This window comes from Panthera uncia, assembly GCF_023721935.1.
Source record: "Panthera uncia isolate 11264 chromosome A1 unlocalized genomic scaffold, Puncia_PCG_1.0 HiC_scaffold_17, whole genome shotgun sequence".
NCBI lineage: Eukaryota > Metazoa > Chordata > Mammalia > Carnivora > Felidae > Panthera > Panthera uncia.
The window spans coordinates 61,472,773-61,487,970 of NW_026057577.1; the positions used below are offsets into that span (position 1 = coordinate 61,472,773).

At 34.1% G+C, this 15,198-nt stretch overlaps 1 protein-coding gene across 7 annotated transcripts in view; it reads left to right on the forward strand.

Annotated features, from left to right (window-relative positions):
• Positions 1-15,198, forward strand: part of XRCC4 (X-ray repair cross complementing 4) — a 318,042-nt gene that overhangs the window by 7,302 nt on the left and 295,542 nt on the right. For all 7 annotated transcript variants that reach the window (XR_007461795.1, XR_007461796.1, XM_049649769.1 and 4 more), the window contains exons 2-3: positions 6,121-6,269; positions 13,266-13,441. Coding sequence is in view for 5 of the 7 variants with exons in the window: in XM_049649769.1 (XP_049505726.1) it covers positions 6,131-6,269; positions 13,266-13,441 (315 nt within the window). In the remaining 2 variants the exon portion in view is untranslated. The remainder of the gene's footprint in view (positions 1-6,120; positions 6,270-13,265; positions 13,442-15,198) is intronic.

Sequence of the window (15,198 nt, forward strand, 5' to 3'; positions counted from 1 at the left end):
GGGTTGTTTATAACTTACTATCATTTGAACCATGTGAAGTCTTTTTTTTTTTCTGTAGTTAAAAATTGTTAAATACTGGCAATTTCATATAGTTCCTGAATAGTTGTGTATGGCTGAATTAGGTAGTGTCACCAGTTGAGGATATGTTGTAGGGATCTTTTTTTCAGGTTTAACTCTGATTTGTACCCCAATCTTATTATTCATGGTCTGGTTGCCATTGGAAGTAGGCAGATAAATGGGTACAGCTGTAAGTAAATGGTGGGTTTGTGAATGGGGGAAAAAGGACAGTGCAAGTCCAATTTTTTTCCAGAAAGTGTGTTTAATTTGATTTCATTTCTGAGCAGCACATTTTTCAAGTAGGATAGACTGTATATATGCTTAACTGATGGTATTTCATAGGAACACTCTCTTCTGAAATTAAAATACAAGAGAGGTGTCAGAATTTCAAGGCTTAAGGAATCATAATTACTAAGTTCTTAATGAAAAAATGACTGTTGTTTAGCTAATGCTGTATTTCAGGTATTATCTTATCTCTTCAGTTCTGTTAAGTGTCATTCTCACATGAAACTCTGCAATTAGGACTGAAGTGTTCTTGTGAAAGTTTAGAAAGTTTCCAAAATGATAAGTATACTCTCGTCCTTTCTGCCAAGTTTATTTGTAATTAAGAGTGCCCATTTGATGAAGATAAAGGAAGTTCTGGAACCGTGGGTCCAATTTTCAGGGCATTTCGGATCGAGGTGTTAGATTTTATGTGGGAAATTTATTCAGGACTTTTATTGCTTTTAAATACTTAGTTCATTGGGTAAAGAAAAAAGGAGAGGAAGTGAACTTTAAATGAATCACTGAAACTAATGATTATTAATGGTGTTTGTAAAAGATAAGCAGAGGAAATGAGCAGTAATACGATATTTGGAATGGCAGCAGCTGGCATTCCACAGTTATAAGAGAGAGGTAATTGAGAATGGACTATGACCATGGCAAAGATGCCTTAATTTTTAGAGTTATTTTATAGTTCTAATGCTTTATTTCTGAAGCATCAGACTATTATTGTGTAACTTGAACTTAGCTGTATTTTACAAGTTTTTGAACAAGATTATGCCAACAGTCTTAGCTATATTTTACTCTTACCTTGGGGAACCGTCCATCCTAATTTGCCTGGGGTTAGGAGGGTTACTGCACATGGACTTTCCGTGTTGAAACCAGGAAAATCTCAGACAAACCTGGACCACTGGTCACTTTACTTTCATTCCTAAATTACTAGAATGGGGATAATATTGACATGATTAGAAAAATATTGAATAATATTATGTTTTTTATCATTAAAGTTTAGGTAACTGGAACGTGAAAACATTGTTTCGAGAAACGATTTCTTCTATAGAAAGTTAGCTTAATATTTTTAATTGCTTTGGAAATTTAAAGGTAAATTGATTTAAAAAAAACTGAATTTACCCTTTAGGTAGGTGCTGGCATGCTATTAATTAAAATTATAGGAAAAAAATAATGAAAATTCTAGGAATGAATTATTAATTAAAAAAAATCTTCAATTGGGAATTCTGTTAAGATTAGTATGGATAATCAATGCTTTTAAAAAAAATACTAAACAAATGGGAAAATAGTCATCTTCTTTGCATTTAGTTTTCCTGAATTGTGTGACGTTTGTCTTATTAAAAGTAAATAGCCCAGTGTTTGTGACATAAACCTTTCTTTCCTTTTTATTGAGTAATATATTTGGTCCTGTCCTTGAATTTTTATAATATGATAGAACTTAAAAAAAAAATTATTACCATGCTTTTGGTTTACAATTTACATTTTTTTTTCTTTTCCTCCTTAAGAAAAAAATAAGGTTAAACAAAATAACATGATCAGGAATCTAATTACAGACTCTTAGTGGCAATGTGCTGTGTGCTAATCTTTATTCTGAACTCACTTTAGGTATCAGCCTACTTTTCTCAACAAGGGGGCACTTAAGTTAATTGCTTCATTAGAAACATGCATTTAGTCTCTTCTGATCTGGCATAGCTGCAGAAGTTTGAACACCTGCAGCCCAAGCAGCTTGAAAAGAAGCTGTAATTTAACTATAAAGGAAAATAAAAGAAGCTCAAGTTCAAAATGGTGTTATCAATGATACAGTGTTGTCACTAACTTGAGCTGACCTAAGAGAGTTGGCTTCTGCACTGCTTCTTATCAGCATCCAAAAGGGCATACAAAATTCTTTGTAAACTAATTTAAAAAGCGTCTTGTTTATTCAGAGGCAACTGTGAATGGTATTTGTTCAGAGTGTAGATCACATCAACTGCATACCAGCCAACAACTTATTTCTCTCCTAAGAAGGAAGCCAAGTATCAGAGACACAAAGTACTAAAGATAAGCTTCTCAATTCTCAACTGTTCTGAGCTCTCAATAAAGCTACTGATGTACAAATTGGGGTGGGACCCAACTGTTTCCACCTGCAGGCATGTCTTAGATCCTTGGCTCTGGCTGGGAGAGGTGCTGATACCAGTGCGACCTTTAGTGCCCTTAGAAAACAAAACATAGGCTTTCTTATGGCCCTAATCAATCAGTCCCTCTGAAGAGGATTCCACCCCTTTCTTGAAGTATTCTTGGGGCAGAAAAACTATGGCTGAGTATTCCCATTTATAGGGCTGGCGAAAGCAAAGACATCATTGGTTTGCCCTTAGGAATCTTAAAAGACATGGCAAATCATCCTTTCTTCTGCTTTGTGGTTGGTTTTTAGATCTTTTGTATTTGATATTTAATGAGGGGGTGACCTCAGTAAGTAAAGAATGAATTTCTTTCAAAAGTGGTTCAAATAGTATATTATCAGGAAATTAAAACTCGGTTGATAGAAGACATCTGAGGCTACTGAGGCACTCACTACAAAGTATTTACAGGATACTGACTTGCGCTAATATGTAAGTGCTTAAACGTGACTCACAGCGTCCACAGTTTCAAATCTGAGTACAATAAAATAATGGAATCTTTAAAATAATTTGATTTAGTTTTAGCTATAAAAACCTAGAGTTGACCAGACATTGGAAAATATTTGAAACATGAATAATTCAAAGATGTTAAAACAAATCTGATCCCTAAATGTCTTTTTAACATTATTGAGGTTAAAGCCCTGGATATCATTGTGAAAGTAAGATGAAGTATCTGAAATAATCAATTTTAGACTACTTTGTGCCAATAATTAATTTGTCTTTTGGCCCCCCAGGGTAAAAATACCAGTGAAACCAGTTGCCTTTTATCAGCAATTCTAAGTGCTGAGTTTTGTTTTTCACAAAGTTACATTAATTGCTAACAATAGCCATGTTCTTGAGGCTTATTTAAGATGAAATAATCAGTGTCAGTTTGTGTATCTGTGTGTTTGTATATAAATTCTAGAGGCAAAAAGTGGCCTTCATAAGTAGTTTCTGTTACCCTCCCCCAACCAAAGTTGTGGATTTGAGGCCTATGAGAATTATATAAGGCTTTTAGCTATGTGTCTTTTTCAATGAATGGCATAGAAAAACAGCAATATGCATTTTCCAGTAATTTTCAAATTTAAGGATTACAGAGCATGTGGGTAATTAGCTGCATGGTAAGTGGTTTTGACTAATTGATTTAAAAGAAAATATTCCCAAATGAATAAAGCATTTCAGAAGTAAGCACATCTAGGCAAAAAACAAAACAAAACAAACAAAAAAACCCCAAAAAACAAAACAAAACAAAAAACCTCAATGTAGGAAAATTTTTGACTAAATGAAATATTTAAAAAGAATTATATTTTTTCAGTGATTATGTTATAGTCAAGTCTACAGATTTGTATATTTTTAACACAAACATGCTTAATTGATGTGGCTTCAAGTATGGTTATTTTAAAACTTTGTCTCTTACTGGGAAGAAGAATAAACATTCCTCTGAGTACACTTTAGGTAGCAGTTAGAATTATTGTTAATTTATCAATTTAGAGGTATCTTACATTCTTAATTTTAGATACTCTTTCTTTTATTCTGGAAATTGCCCTGCTTCCTTATGCTTTTTACTGTGAGATAGAATAGCTCTAGCATTCTATAAGTAAGCATCTCCTCCACTCCCAGAAGATGGAGATTTGTAGTAAAATTGTTTTTGTGAAGAGCTGACAAAGTGAGTTGTTTTTATTTTCATATTCAATTGTGTGAAGAGCTGACAACGGGTGTTTCTTCATATTTCAGTTGTTGGTATTTTCATATTCAATTGTTAATTGAGAAAAATAATATGCTTTATGAGAATGTAATAGTTTTTTTAATTAAAAAAATTAAAAAAAATGTTAATGTTTATTTTTGAGAGGGAGAGACAGTACAAGTGGGGGAGGGGCAGAGAGAGAGACACACACACACAGAATCCAAAGCACGCTCCAGGCTCTGAGCTGTCAGCAAAGAGCTCGATGTAGGGCTTGAACTCACAAACCGTAAGATCATGACCTGAGCCGAAGTCTGACGCTCAAACGACTGAGCCACCCAGGCGCCCCAAGAATATAGTAGTTTTAAATTGAGAAGGTGAATTAAAACTGCTTTAAGATTTTGCTCTTGTTAAAACTTACTAATCAGTTGTCAAAGTGTCAGTTAACAATTTACTTTGGATTTTTACAGCATGTTATATACTTTTTGTTCATAAAAATGGAAGAAATTTTGTACCCTTCTCCCTGAATAAAAGATTAAAGAATTCTTTTTAGCTTTTTTTTTTATTAACAACATTTTTTTTTAATGTTTATTTATTTTTGACACAGAGAGACATAGAGCATGAGCGGGGGAGGGACAGAGAGAGAGGGAGACACAGAATCTGAAGCAGCTCCAGGCTCTGAGCTGACAGCACAGAGCCTGATGCGGGGCTCGAACTCACAGACCGCAAGATCATGACCTGAGCTGTTGGATGCTCAACCGACTGAGCCACCCAGGCACCCCAAGAATTCTTTTTAGCTTTTTAAGGATCATCTAGCAAGAGATTCATGCTTTGTGATTAAAGAATAATTCTAGTTTTTCATCTTTGGCAATTTGTGTGCTTTGTTCCTGGTTTTGACTTTTTGTAATGTTTTTTTTTTTTTTTTCTTTTTGTAATGTTTTTTTCTTTGTATATTTGTAATTTTTAGCGTAGTTTTTGTTTTGGATGTTGGTTTCTACAGCTTAAGTATCTCTCTTTTTTTTATAAAATTTTTTCAATGTTTATTTTTGAGAGAGTGAGAGACCAAGTGCGAGTGGGGGAGGGGAAGGGAGAGAGGGAGACACAGAGTCTGAAGCAGACTCCATAGTCTGAGCTGTCAGCACCAAGCCCAGTGTGGGGCTTGAACTCATGAACTGTGTATGAGATCATGACCTGAGCCGAAGTCAGATGCTTACCCGACTGAGCCACCAAAGTGCCCCTTTCAGCCTCTCTTAATGAAGTGTACATGGTCAAGGGATATTCCAGTATTAGAAGGAATATAGTTATTTGCTTTGAATCAAATATGTGTCATACCACAGTTTGGTAAGTTTGAGGTCAATTTGGGCAAGATTCTAGAGTAAATTAGCAGAAGAATGGTTTTTGAATTCATAGAAAAAGAACCTCTAATCATTAGAAATGAAAGTGGGATTAGTAAGAAAAGTCTTTACTCTTCATATTGGTGAGCATAGTTTTTTTTTTTCAGCACACAACTTGGGCAACTCGTTTGGCACTTACGGGCTTCTGTTTTATCTGTAAAAATTATAAACCAATATTGAATAGAACTGTGATTTACTGTTTGATGCTTGGTTAACTATTGTACAGTGTTCTATTTTACTAATATTTCCTTGGTGCTTTGTGTAGCTGAGAGACCAATATAGAAAACATTATTATTTAGGGTGCCTGGGTGGTTCAGTTGGCTAAATGTCCACTTTGGCTCAGGTCATGATCTTACAGTTCGTGAGTTTGAGCCCTGCTTCGGGCTCTGTGCTGACAGCTCAGAGCCTGGAGCCTGCTTCAGATTCTGTATCTCCCTGTCTCTCTCTGCTCCTCCCCCACTCATGTTCTGTCTCTCTCTGTCTCTCAAAAATAAATAAACATTAAAAAATTAAGAAAAAAAGAAAACATTATTATTTGATAGCCAAAGTTTCTTACAAAAATATTAATTTAATTATTTTATAACAGGTGACCAGAAATGGAAAGAAAAGTAAGCAGAATTTGTTTTGCTTCTGAACCAGATATAATTCATTTTCTACAAATTGCTTGGGAGAGAACGCTAGCATCTGGTTTTGTTATTACACTTACTGATGGTCAGTCAGCATGGACCGGAACAGGTAATATTCAAACCAAGTTTTTAAAGGTGAAATTTCAGTAATGTGCTGTTTTTTAGTCCTCAGTGGTACTTCATATTAAAGTGTTTCTTTAGTAGGTACTGGGTAAAATGAGCATGATTGCTTTTACTTGTTATTGCTGTCTAATTTACGTGTAGATTTGTAAGATTGAATGCCATTTTACATAATTAATAGAAGGCTAGATAAATAAGCATGTAACCCAGTAAATTCTGGTTAGTAGTTTAGTCTTAATACTTAGAGTTGGTCAGCGTTTTTAAATGATGTCTTTATACAAAACATAAATAGTACTTTATACATACATGTATTTTCAGGACCCCAGGGAAATACTGGGAGGCATAAGAAGGTGGGTTCGCTGGGCCAAGGGATTGTGTTGGCTTGGAGGAGTGGGGTGGTAGTGATTTGCTTTTTATTTCACACACTTATATTGTTTGAATTATTTTCTAGTATACATGCATTACATATGTAACAAAAACAAAACAGAATCCGTGGTGTAAAATTTTGTAAATCAAGGTTCAAACTGTATGTGGTATTTTCGCTATTACTTCATGAAATAGACTTTTAATTTATGTTTGGCAGTGATCTTTTAAAAAGTCTGATGGCCCTGCAATTAATTATTTGTGGAACATGGCAGGTCTAAAGTGAAAATACATGGAATTATCTTTTGCTCATATAGCAGTTTTTATACTCTATTAAAGTATTTTATTGAAAGATTTGAAAAAGTATTTATGCAGTTATGTAACAGTCATTTCTAGAGTTATGTTGTAAATAATGTTTTAGGTAAAATAAATTTGTCATGTTAATTTATATACCATTTGTATCTTCTATCAATTTTGAAATATTTCCCTAAAACTTGTTACTGTAATTATTATATCGTCTTTTAAAATTACATGGTAAAGTTTTCTTTCTTGGATGTTAAAAATTCTGTTACACAGTGCAGTCAAACTGAATTTATACTTGCAGAGTTTGTTTATTTATTTATTTTAATTCTCCTTTTTTGACAGCAAGGAATGCTGATGTAAGTATTATTAAAATAAAGAATTTTCAAGGATAGTGTTTGCAGTGCCTGTTATGGTCTCTATTTAAGCTGTAAATTTCCTTTTTTTTTTTTTTTTTTAAAACGCGAGGGGGGGGGAGGGGGGGGGGGGGGGGGGGGGGGGGGGAGAGAGAGAGAGAGAGAGAGAGAGAGAGAGAATCTTAAGCTTAGCATGGAGCCTGATGTAAGGCTTCATCTCATGACCCTGAGATCATGACTTGAGCTGAAATCAAGAGTCAGATGATCAACCAGCTAAGCCACCCAGTTGCCCCAGCTGTAAATTTCTATGTAAGAGAAATCAGTTGTTGCCTTTTATGAGTCAGAAGAACTTGTCAGGTTAGTTCTGTGTATGCTGGTAAAGGTGTACCCAGGTGACAATAGCTCTGTTTTGAAAAGGAGGTGCATAGGGTTGAAGATCATGGCAGTAGGTTAATGCCAGTTATCTGGAGAGAGAGCAGTTTCAACTGCACAGCCCAGGATATTGGTCCTAGGTGAAGTGGTTGCTTGTATGTAGGGAATACTGAATACTTTCTTTATAACATCGATATTCACAATTGACAAATGGCTTATTCTGTATAATAAGTTATGATTAGACAGATGACTTTGAGATGCTTTAAGAGATGTAATTATCAAAAGAAAATATAAATTGTAATCTAGTTAGTAAACTTCATTCACCAAAGCAAAGAACAATAAAATGTTGTTTTAATTTTTTTTTTTTATTTAAGGATTGGGAATAAACGAGTACTCTGATTAACTGTTAAATCTTGATTTAACCGGAAATTTAAGTTGAATTTACATTTATGGAACATTTTGTGTATGTCAAACAGAATATGCTGGCAGTTGTTCTTAATACTATTATTATGAATATTGTTTCGCTAGGCTAGATTAATTAGGAGCAAGGAATGCATGTGATTCATCAGTTATTGTTTAGAAGTATCTAGACCAGTGCCTAGAAAATACATGCTCAATAGATATTCTTTGAAAGAGAGAATGAAAAGATGCCTCAAATATATAAAACTTGCTAGGAAAGAAAAGAAAGAGAACCATTTATTTTAGAGTTAGCATGTTTTTTAATGAAAACTCCAGTTGTATTTTTATTTAATGTTGACATTAGTCGTAAATGTAGTATATTTTGCCATTTGTTTTCCAGCTAATGAATAGTGTGAGAAAAATGTGATGTATAATTTCTGTATCCTTGGTGAATTGTTAACATTTTGGCTTCCTTACTAAACAGGCTTTCAAACAGAACATTTTATAATGCACCATATATGGTCATTTTATTTTCAAAAATATTTAAGTTTTAATCTCACAAATGTTTTATATCTTTCATTATTCATTTCTATTTTCTTGTGTACATTTCAGGGACAAAGTATCAAGCCAAATAATATAACATTGTTTCCATGTTTAGTTAAGGCTTATTACATAAATATGATTTGGTTTGGCACTTTATAGATAGACAATAACATGATTAAGAACATTGAAACAATTACATAATTGAAACATGAAAATGGATTTCCTTCCTATACCTCATCCTGTTTTTTTGTACAATTTTTTGATTGCTGCAACCTTCAATTTGGATAATTTTTTTTCTCTTTTCATTTGAGTGAAATTAAAAGGATGTGGGGTTCCTTTTAATCTCCCACACACTAAATTCACTGATTTCTTTTCCATTAGTAATGTTTTATCTAATGAATGTTTTGAGGTCTAATTATCATGTGGTCTGTCATCACTTCAACATTATAGAGGGTTATATCGCAGAGTTAAGTCACAAAGTAGGTTAATGATTGATGACTATTATGTGACCTTTATAAGAATTTCAGTCAGTGAGGAGAAACATATATTACCCATCTCTAGAGTCGTTTAAAGTTCATTGAAAAGTAAATTAAACTTTATTAATACATTTATTGTCACATAATTATATCTACTTATATGTGGCCTAAGCATTGATATTTAGTGACCTATTTGGAGATTATGTGACAGGGTTCAGTGGACAAAGGATTTTTAATAAAGGTAGTAGAGTAGGTCCATGATGTGATATCATCAAAGATCCTTAATAGGGGGCGCCCGGGAAGCTCAGTTGGTTAAGCGTCTGCCTCTTGATTTTTGCTCAGGTCAGGATCTCACAGTTTGTGAGATCGAGTCCCACTTCAGGCTCTACAACTCACAATGCAGAGCGTGCTTGGGATCCTCCTTGGGATCCTGTCTCTCTCTCTGTCCCTCCCCTGCTCGCATGTGCTCTTTCTTTCTCTCTCTCTCTCAAATAAATGAACATCAAAAAAGCAAGATCCCTAATGGGATAATAAGGTGGTCTTCGAAGCACTGACACAAACCTAGGATATGCACGGTCTTCGGTTCCTTATACATAAGGATCCAAAAGAAAAAAATCTTCGTTCCTTATTTACATCTTCATCTACCCACAAATAGTGTTAAAATGATGATTTCTTGATTCCTACATGTCTGAGAACAATTCCTTGGTTTTTGGTCATGTTGGCCTGCTCCCTTTTTATGCCATTATTATGTGGTTCAGCTGTATCCTTGCTGAATTTTATTATTTCCATGGCTTTTATTTTTGGTCACCAAAGGTTTTGGAACATTGAATGCTTACAGCTGTGCTTCTTCCAGATGTTCTTAGCACAAAATTCAAAACTGGTGACCAAGTTTTTCCGGGATTGAAGTTTTAAATAGGCAGTCAAAATTTCACATTTACCATTAATGGACATGTTCAAGTACATTTTTTTTCTGAATTTTTTTCTCACAGTTTTTAAAGGGGGAAGTGTAAATAGAAAATTTCCTTTCATGTTTTTTTTTTTTTCCTCAAAAATGGCATGTTCCATAACAATCATCATCACAGCATTTCACAGGTGGCATAACATAAGAGAATATCAAAGAGAATACCTAAGATGTTAGCACTTGAATCTAGGCTGCATAAGGCTGGCATTTTTCTCTGTCCCTGGTGTGTAGAATGTTACCTGGCACATAGTAGATGCTGATTAAGTATTGTTTTGAATAAGAGAGTTGAATCAATAAATTCTCTGAAATATTTTCAGGTAGATATCTTTTCATTTTAATGAAATTTAGAATGCTTTTTACTGGATGTTTCATCAGTAGACATAATTTTCTTTTTGTGTTTTCTTATAAATTTTTTCTGTAGTGGCATTAAAGATGGTTTCTACAGATGTATTTCCTATTTCTCTGTGAAATATTTTCTCTTCCTAGGTCTTTATAACTTCAAAATTATAAAATATGAAATTATTCCTTAAAAGGAAGCATTTGTCTTCTTATTTTTATGTTTTTTTTTTTTTTTTTTTTTTTTCAGAAGCACCAATAGGGTATTTAGAAGGTCAGTTAGATTTGATAGTGGTGATCATCTTAAATCTGCCTCTGCTTCAGAGATAGACAAAATATATGAAAGTATTTTAGAAGCTGTAAAATCACATAAAGAACATAAAATATTTTTTAAAAGAATATAAAATATCTGTCTTCTTACCTCTTTTCAAAGTCTGTGTTAACATTCATATTTTAATATCAGAACTTACCAAAAAAGGGTAATGAAAAATATATGGAGATATTTCAAACTCTTTTCTTCATTGCCTGTCATGAGGCTTCCAGACACACTTGATAGGATTCAGACCAGTGGAATGAAAATCCATGTTAAATTTTTGGAGATTCTTTAGTAAAGATTCCATTGTAGTATATTCTGTAGTATATCATACTAATGTATTTTTTTTAATATCATGGAAAGAAATAGTTTTTCCAGTGTTCTGTATCTGCTTCACCACAAAACAAAACAAGCAGAGAGACGATAAGTATGAACCCCAGTTTGACCACGTATCTACTCTGTGTCCACAGAGCATTACTTGCTCTGAGCCTCAATTTTAGCATTTGAGAAATGAAAACGTCTATCAGTGTTATAAGGGATGAAATGGATAAATGTAACCTTTGAATATAAAAAGATGGGACCACATGAGTCTTTCATCATTGCAGTAGCCTGAATTGACACAGGAAACCATCCAACCACACACATGTTTCAAACAAATGTTAGGTTAAATCTTGTAATTTGAAAAGCAAAAAGACACGTTGCAGCTTTAGAATGTAATAAAGGGAAATCCCCGGTGCCATCTACGAAAAGGTATCGGGAAACCAAAGTGGTTAATGGGAACTAGAACTTAACTATAGGTCCATGGAATATCTGAACTAGATGTGTGTCTAAATGATTGTGACTGCACTACCTGAGTGGGGCGGAATGTTGAGAGTGCAGGCCTCTCAAGGCACTGGAACTCGCTCTCAATGTCAAGAAAGGAAACTGAAAAGTTATCCTGTTAATGAAATCATCCTAAAAAAGAAAAACAGAACAAAAACAAAAAGCTACTCTCTGGTTTGAAGATGCAACATAGAATCAGACCAGTCACTAAGAGCTATGAGTGAATAAAAGCGTGAACAAAAATCAGGGGCGCCTGGGTGGCTCAGTCAGTTAAGCCTCCGGACTCTTGATTTTGTGAGGTTGAGCTCCACTGGGGCTGCACTTTGAGCACAGACCTTGCTTAGGAGTCTCTCTCTTTCTTTCTCTCTTCCCCGCCCTCCACTCTCTCTCTCAAAATAAATAATAAACTTAAAAAAAATCTACAAAAATCAGATCCCTAAGCCTGTGTTACGAATGAATGAGGGGTGGGGAATTTACGTTTGAACTCTCTGCTTCAGATGTAAAAAACAAGTGAAGAAGGTAACTTTCAAAACTGGTCCGGAGCTGTTAAGGCCTATAGAGACTGCAAGAAAGTTAAACTAGCAACCTTCATTTAAGGCCACCTCTGTTTCCCAGATCAGATGAAACTCTGGCTAGAGGAGAGTCTTGTTCAAACATTGCAAAGCTTGAAAGGCAAAAACCAGAATGAGAATGTGTAAGCAGGTAGTAGAAATGGAATTAATACTCTAAGAACCCTGCATGGAGACCAATCTGAAAGAGATTTTAAGTATATTTAAAGCCTTCCAATATTTAAAGGAAGGGTGTGGAACAGGATATTATGAAAAAGAAAGAGAATATCTAGAATATTCTAGATATCTAGGATATAATTGTTGAAGTAACAATTTCTATAGATGAATAGAGCATCAGCTTTCAATATATCTAGGTGAGAGAATTGGAAGCCGGATCTGTAATATACTGTATGTCACACAGGCGACACTCAATAAATATTAATTCCCTTCTCTTTTCTTCCTCATCACTTGCCTCATCCACTTTCTTTATTGTTGGCACATAATGAGATGAGAAGAATGAACTCCATTTTTACTTTAATTTGAATCAGCCCATGTGAGTGAAAAATAGGCTATAGACTATTTTATCTCTTTAATAATTGACACAAGAAAGATGTAAAATACTGAGCGTATTAATCATCATAAGGAATAATTTATCTGACTTTGACATAGGAGCAGGTATACAAGATGGTAGTTTTTCTAGTAAGTTACAATGCATGTATTTCATTTGAGGGCAGAAAAAAATGCAAGGAGTCTAATGTTTTTCAGATGAGATTTGAGGCTAAATTAACATATTTCTTAAAAACTACTAGGTTCAGGTGCATCTGGGTGGCTCAGTCAGTTAAGCATCTGACTTAGGCTCAGGTCATGATCTCATGGTTCGTGAGTTCGAGCCCCGCATTGGGCTCTGTCTGCTGTCAGTTCAGAGCCTGCTTCACATGCTCTGTGCCCCTCTCTCTCTGCCCCTCCCCTGTTCACACACACTCTCTCTCTCAAAAGTAAATAATAACATTTTAAAAAATTGCTAGTTCAGTTAAATGGTATAATTTTACTTAAAAACGTGTGATATGGGGATTGGTTTTACCTTTGGTTTAAATTTCTGTAACATAAGTGATAAATTAGTAGCAACAGGTAATCAAGTATGTTCTCATGTTTAGGAATTTATTTTTCATTTTGAAACTTATTTTTGTCCCCCATAGTTTCCGAATCAGAGATTTCTCAAGAAGCTGATGACATGGCAATGGAAAAAGAGAAATATGTTGATGAACTGAGGAAAGTATTGATATCAGGAGGAGGACCAGCTGATGCGTACAAGTTTGATTTTTCTAAAGAGTCTTGTCATTTCTCCTTTGAGAAAAACCTGAAAGATGTTTCAGTAAGTAAAACTTTCCATAATACTGTAAGTGGTAAAATGTCAGAGCATTTATTGAGGAATTTTCTAAGTAACTAGCTTATTATTACCAGAATACCTAGGAAATCAGAGTTTGAAAAGTACTTTGTTTCCAAGTTGGAAGAATGCTTCATTCAGCATTATAGTCATTAAATGCTTTATATTAATTAATTGTGAAAAATAATTATTAGGAAATGTATTTAGTTGCTAATGGTTTAAAAATAAGGATAATAGAGATAATTACATGAATCAATAGTTCTGAAAAGTGGGGTCAGAAGCTTTGGACCATTGAGGCAAAGTTTATTGTAATACATTTTGGAAAATACTGATTTTAAGAAAGAATATATATTTTCCAATGAATATTTAATAATGATGACTTATTCTCAACTTCATTAGAATGTACTTGAAATTACAAATTGAAAAAATTAAGTTCAGTAAGACATGTCCTTGGGAATTAAGGTATTTTATTTATGTATCAAACTTAGAAATACTAAAATAGGAATAAATTTCAACCCAAGTTTTTCAAGGCTTACATGCTTTACAGACAAGAATATCTGCTACTTGTCCTCTTTAGTTCCTGTACCAATTCAGATCAAAGTGGGTGGTTTCTGTATCAAACATATGCATCAAAATGTACTGTTTATATATTGTACCTAAGTTTATGGTATAATTAGAGATTGAATTATTTGCTTTTGACCAGTGGTTTATCATTCTGATACGACGTCTATAGTAGAATACAGGGAGGGAAATTTTTAGCCCATTATGTTTAGAGACAGTTTTTGGCAATTTGTGCTGGAACTAAATCGAGTTAAAAAAATTCCTTTAAAATGACTCTTTAATTCAGAATGATTAAAAGGATTTCACCAATTAGAGAAACATGTAAAGCAACAGATGGAATCATTATTTTGAAATGTATGTTAACCTATAGAGAATAACACAGAGAGACTGGCTTCGGTAATTATTTCTGTTTAGAAGATACATACTTTTTCTACTTATCCAATTTATGTAAGTTTCAACATGCTGAGGTCCTTAAAATGATAATCTAAAATAGGTTAGGTAAGGTCTGAACTGACTATTGAAATTTTGTTATTTATTGCAAAGTGTTCTTTCCTATGACCGAAGCACAATCAAATGATGTTATGTTCAAAAGAGCTCTCGGCTTTTTCTTCTGATACTTTGAAGCAGATTATCATCAAATTGGGAGTAGTACCATTTCCCATTCAACAAGCATTCATGTGTAATGACTGACATTATTTCATGTAGCTAGTTTCTGGTTTTTATCTGTTCTATGTACACTGATGCGTGAGAAATTCCAAGATTGTGAGTTACCTATTGGAAGCCTGAAAGGCTTTTGCTGTATTTGACTTGGGGGGTTTGCTTGGATTTGGATGGAGTACTTGGAAGTACATCTGATTTTGCTGCTTTTGTGAAGAAAGAACTTCAAGGATTCATGATCTATGTCTTTTACAATTGGCTTGACATGAATCAGCATTAAAAACTGTGACAATTATCCTAAAAGGTGTCTTGCTTACCGCCTTGGATATAATCAACTTTATTGAGAGAGAGAAAACCTTGAAACGCTACCTTTTCAACAGGTTTTCTCAAGAAATGGAAACAGAATAAGAGATTCCCAGTATGTCCCAGGATATGTCTTAGAGCACTACACTGTAGTCTAGATAACTGCTTCCTTAATTTTCATCTATTAATTTGCTTATGAGAAAAAGAAATGGTGCTCTCAGAAG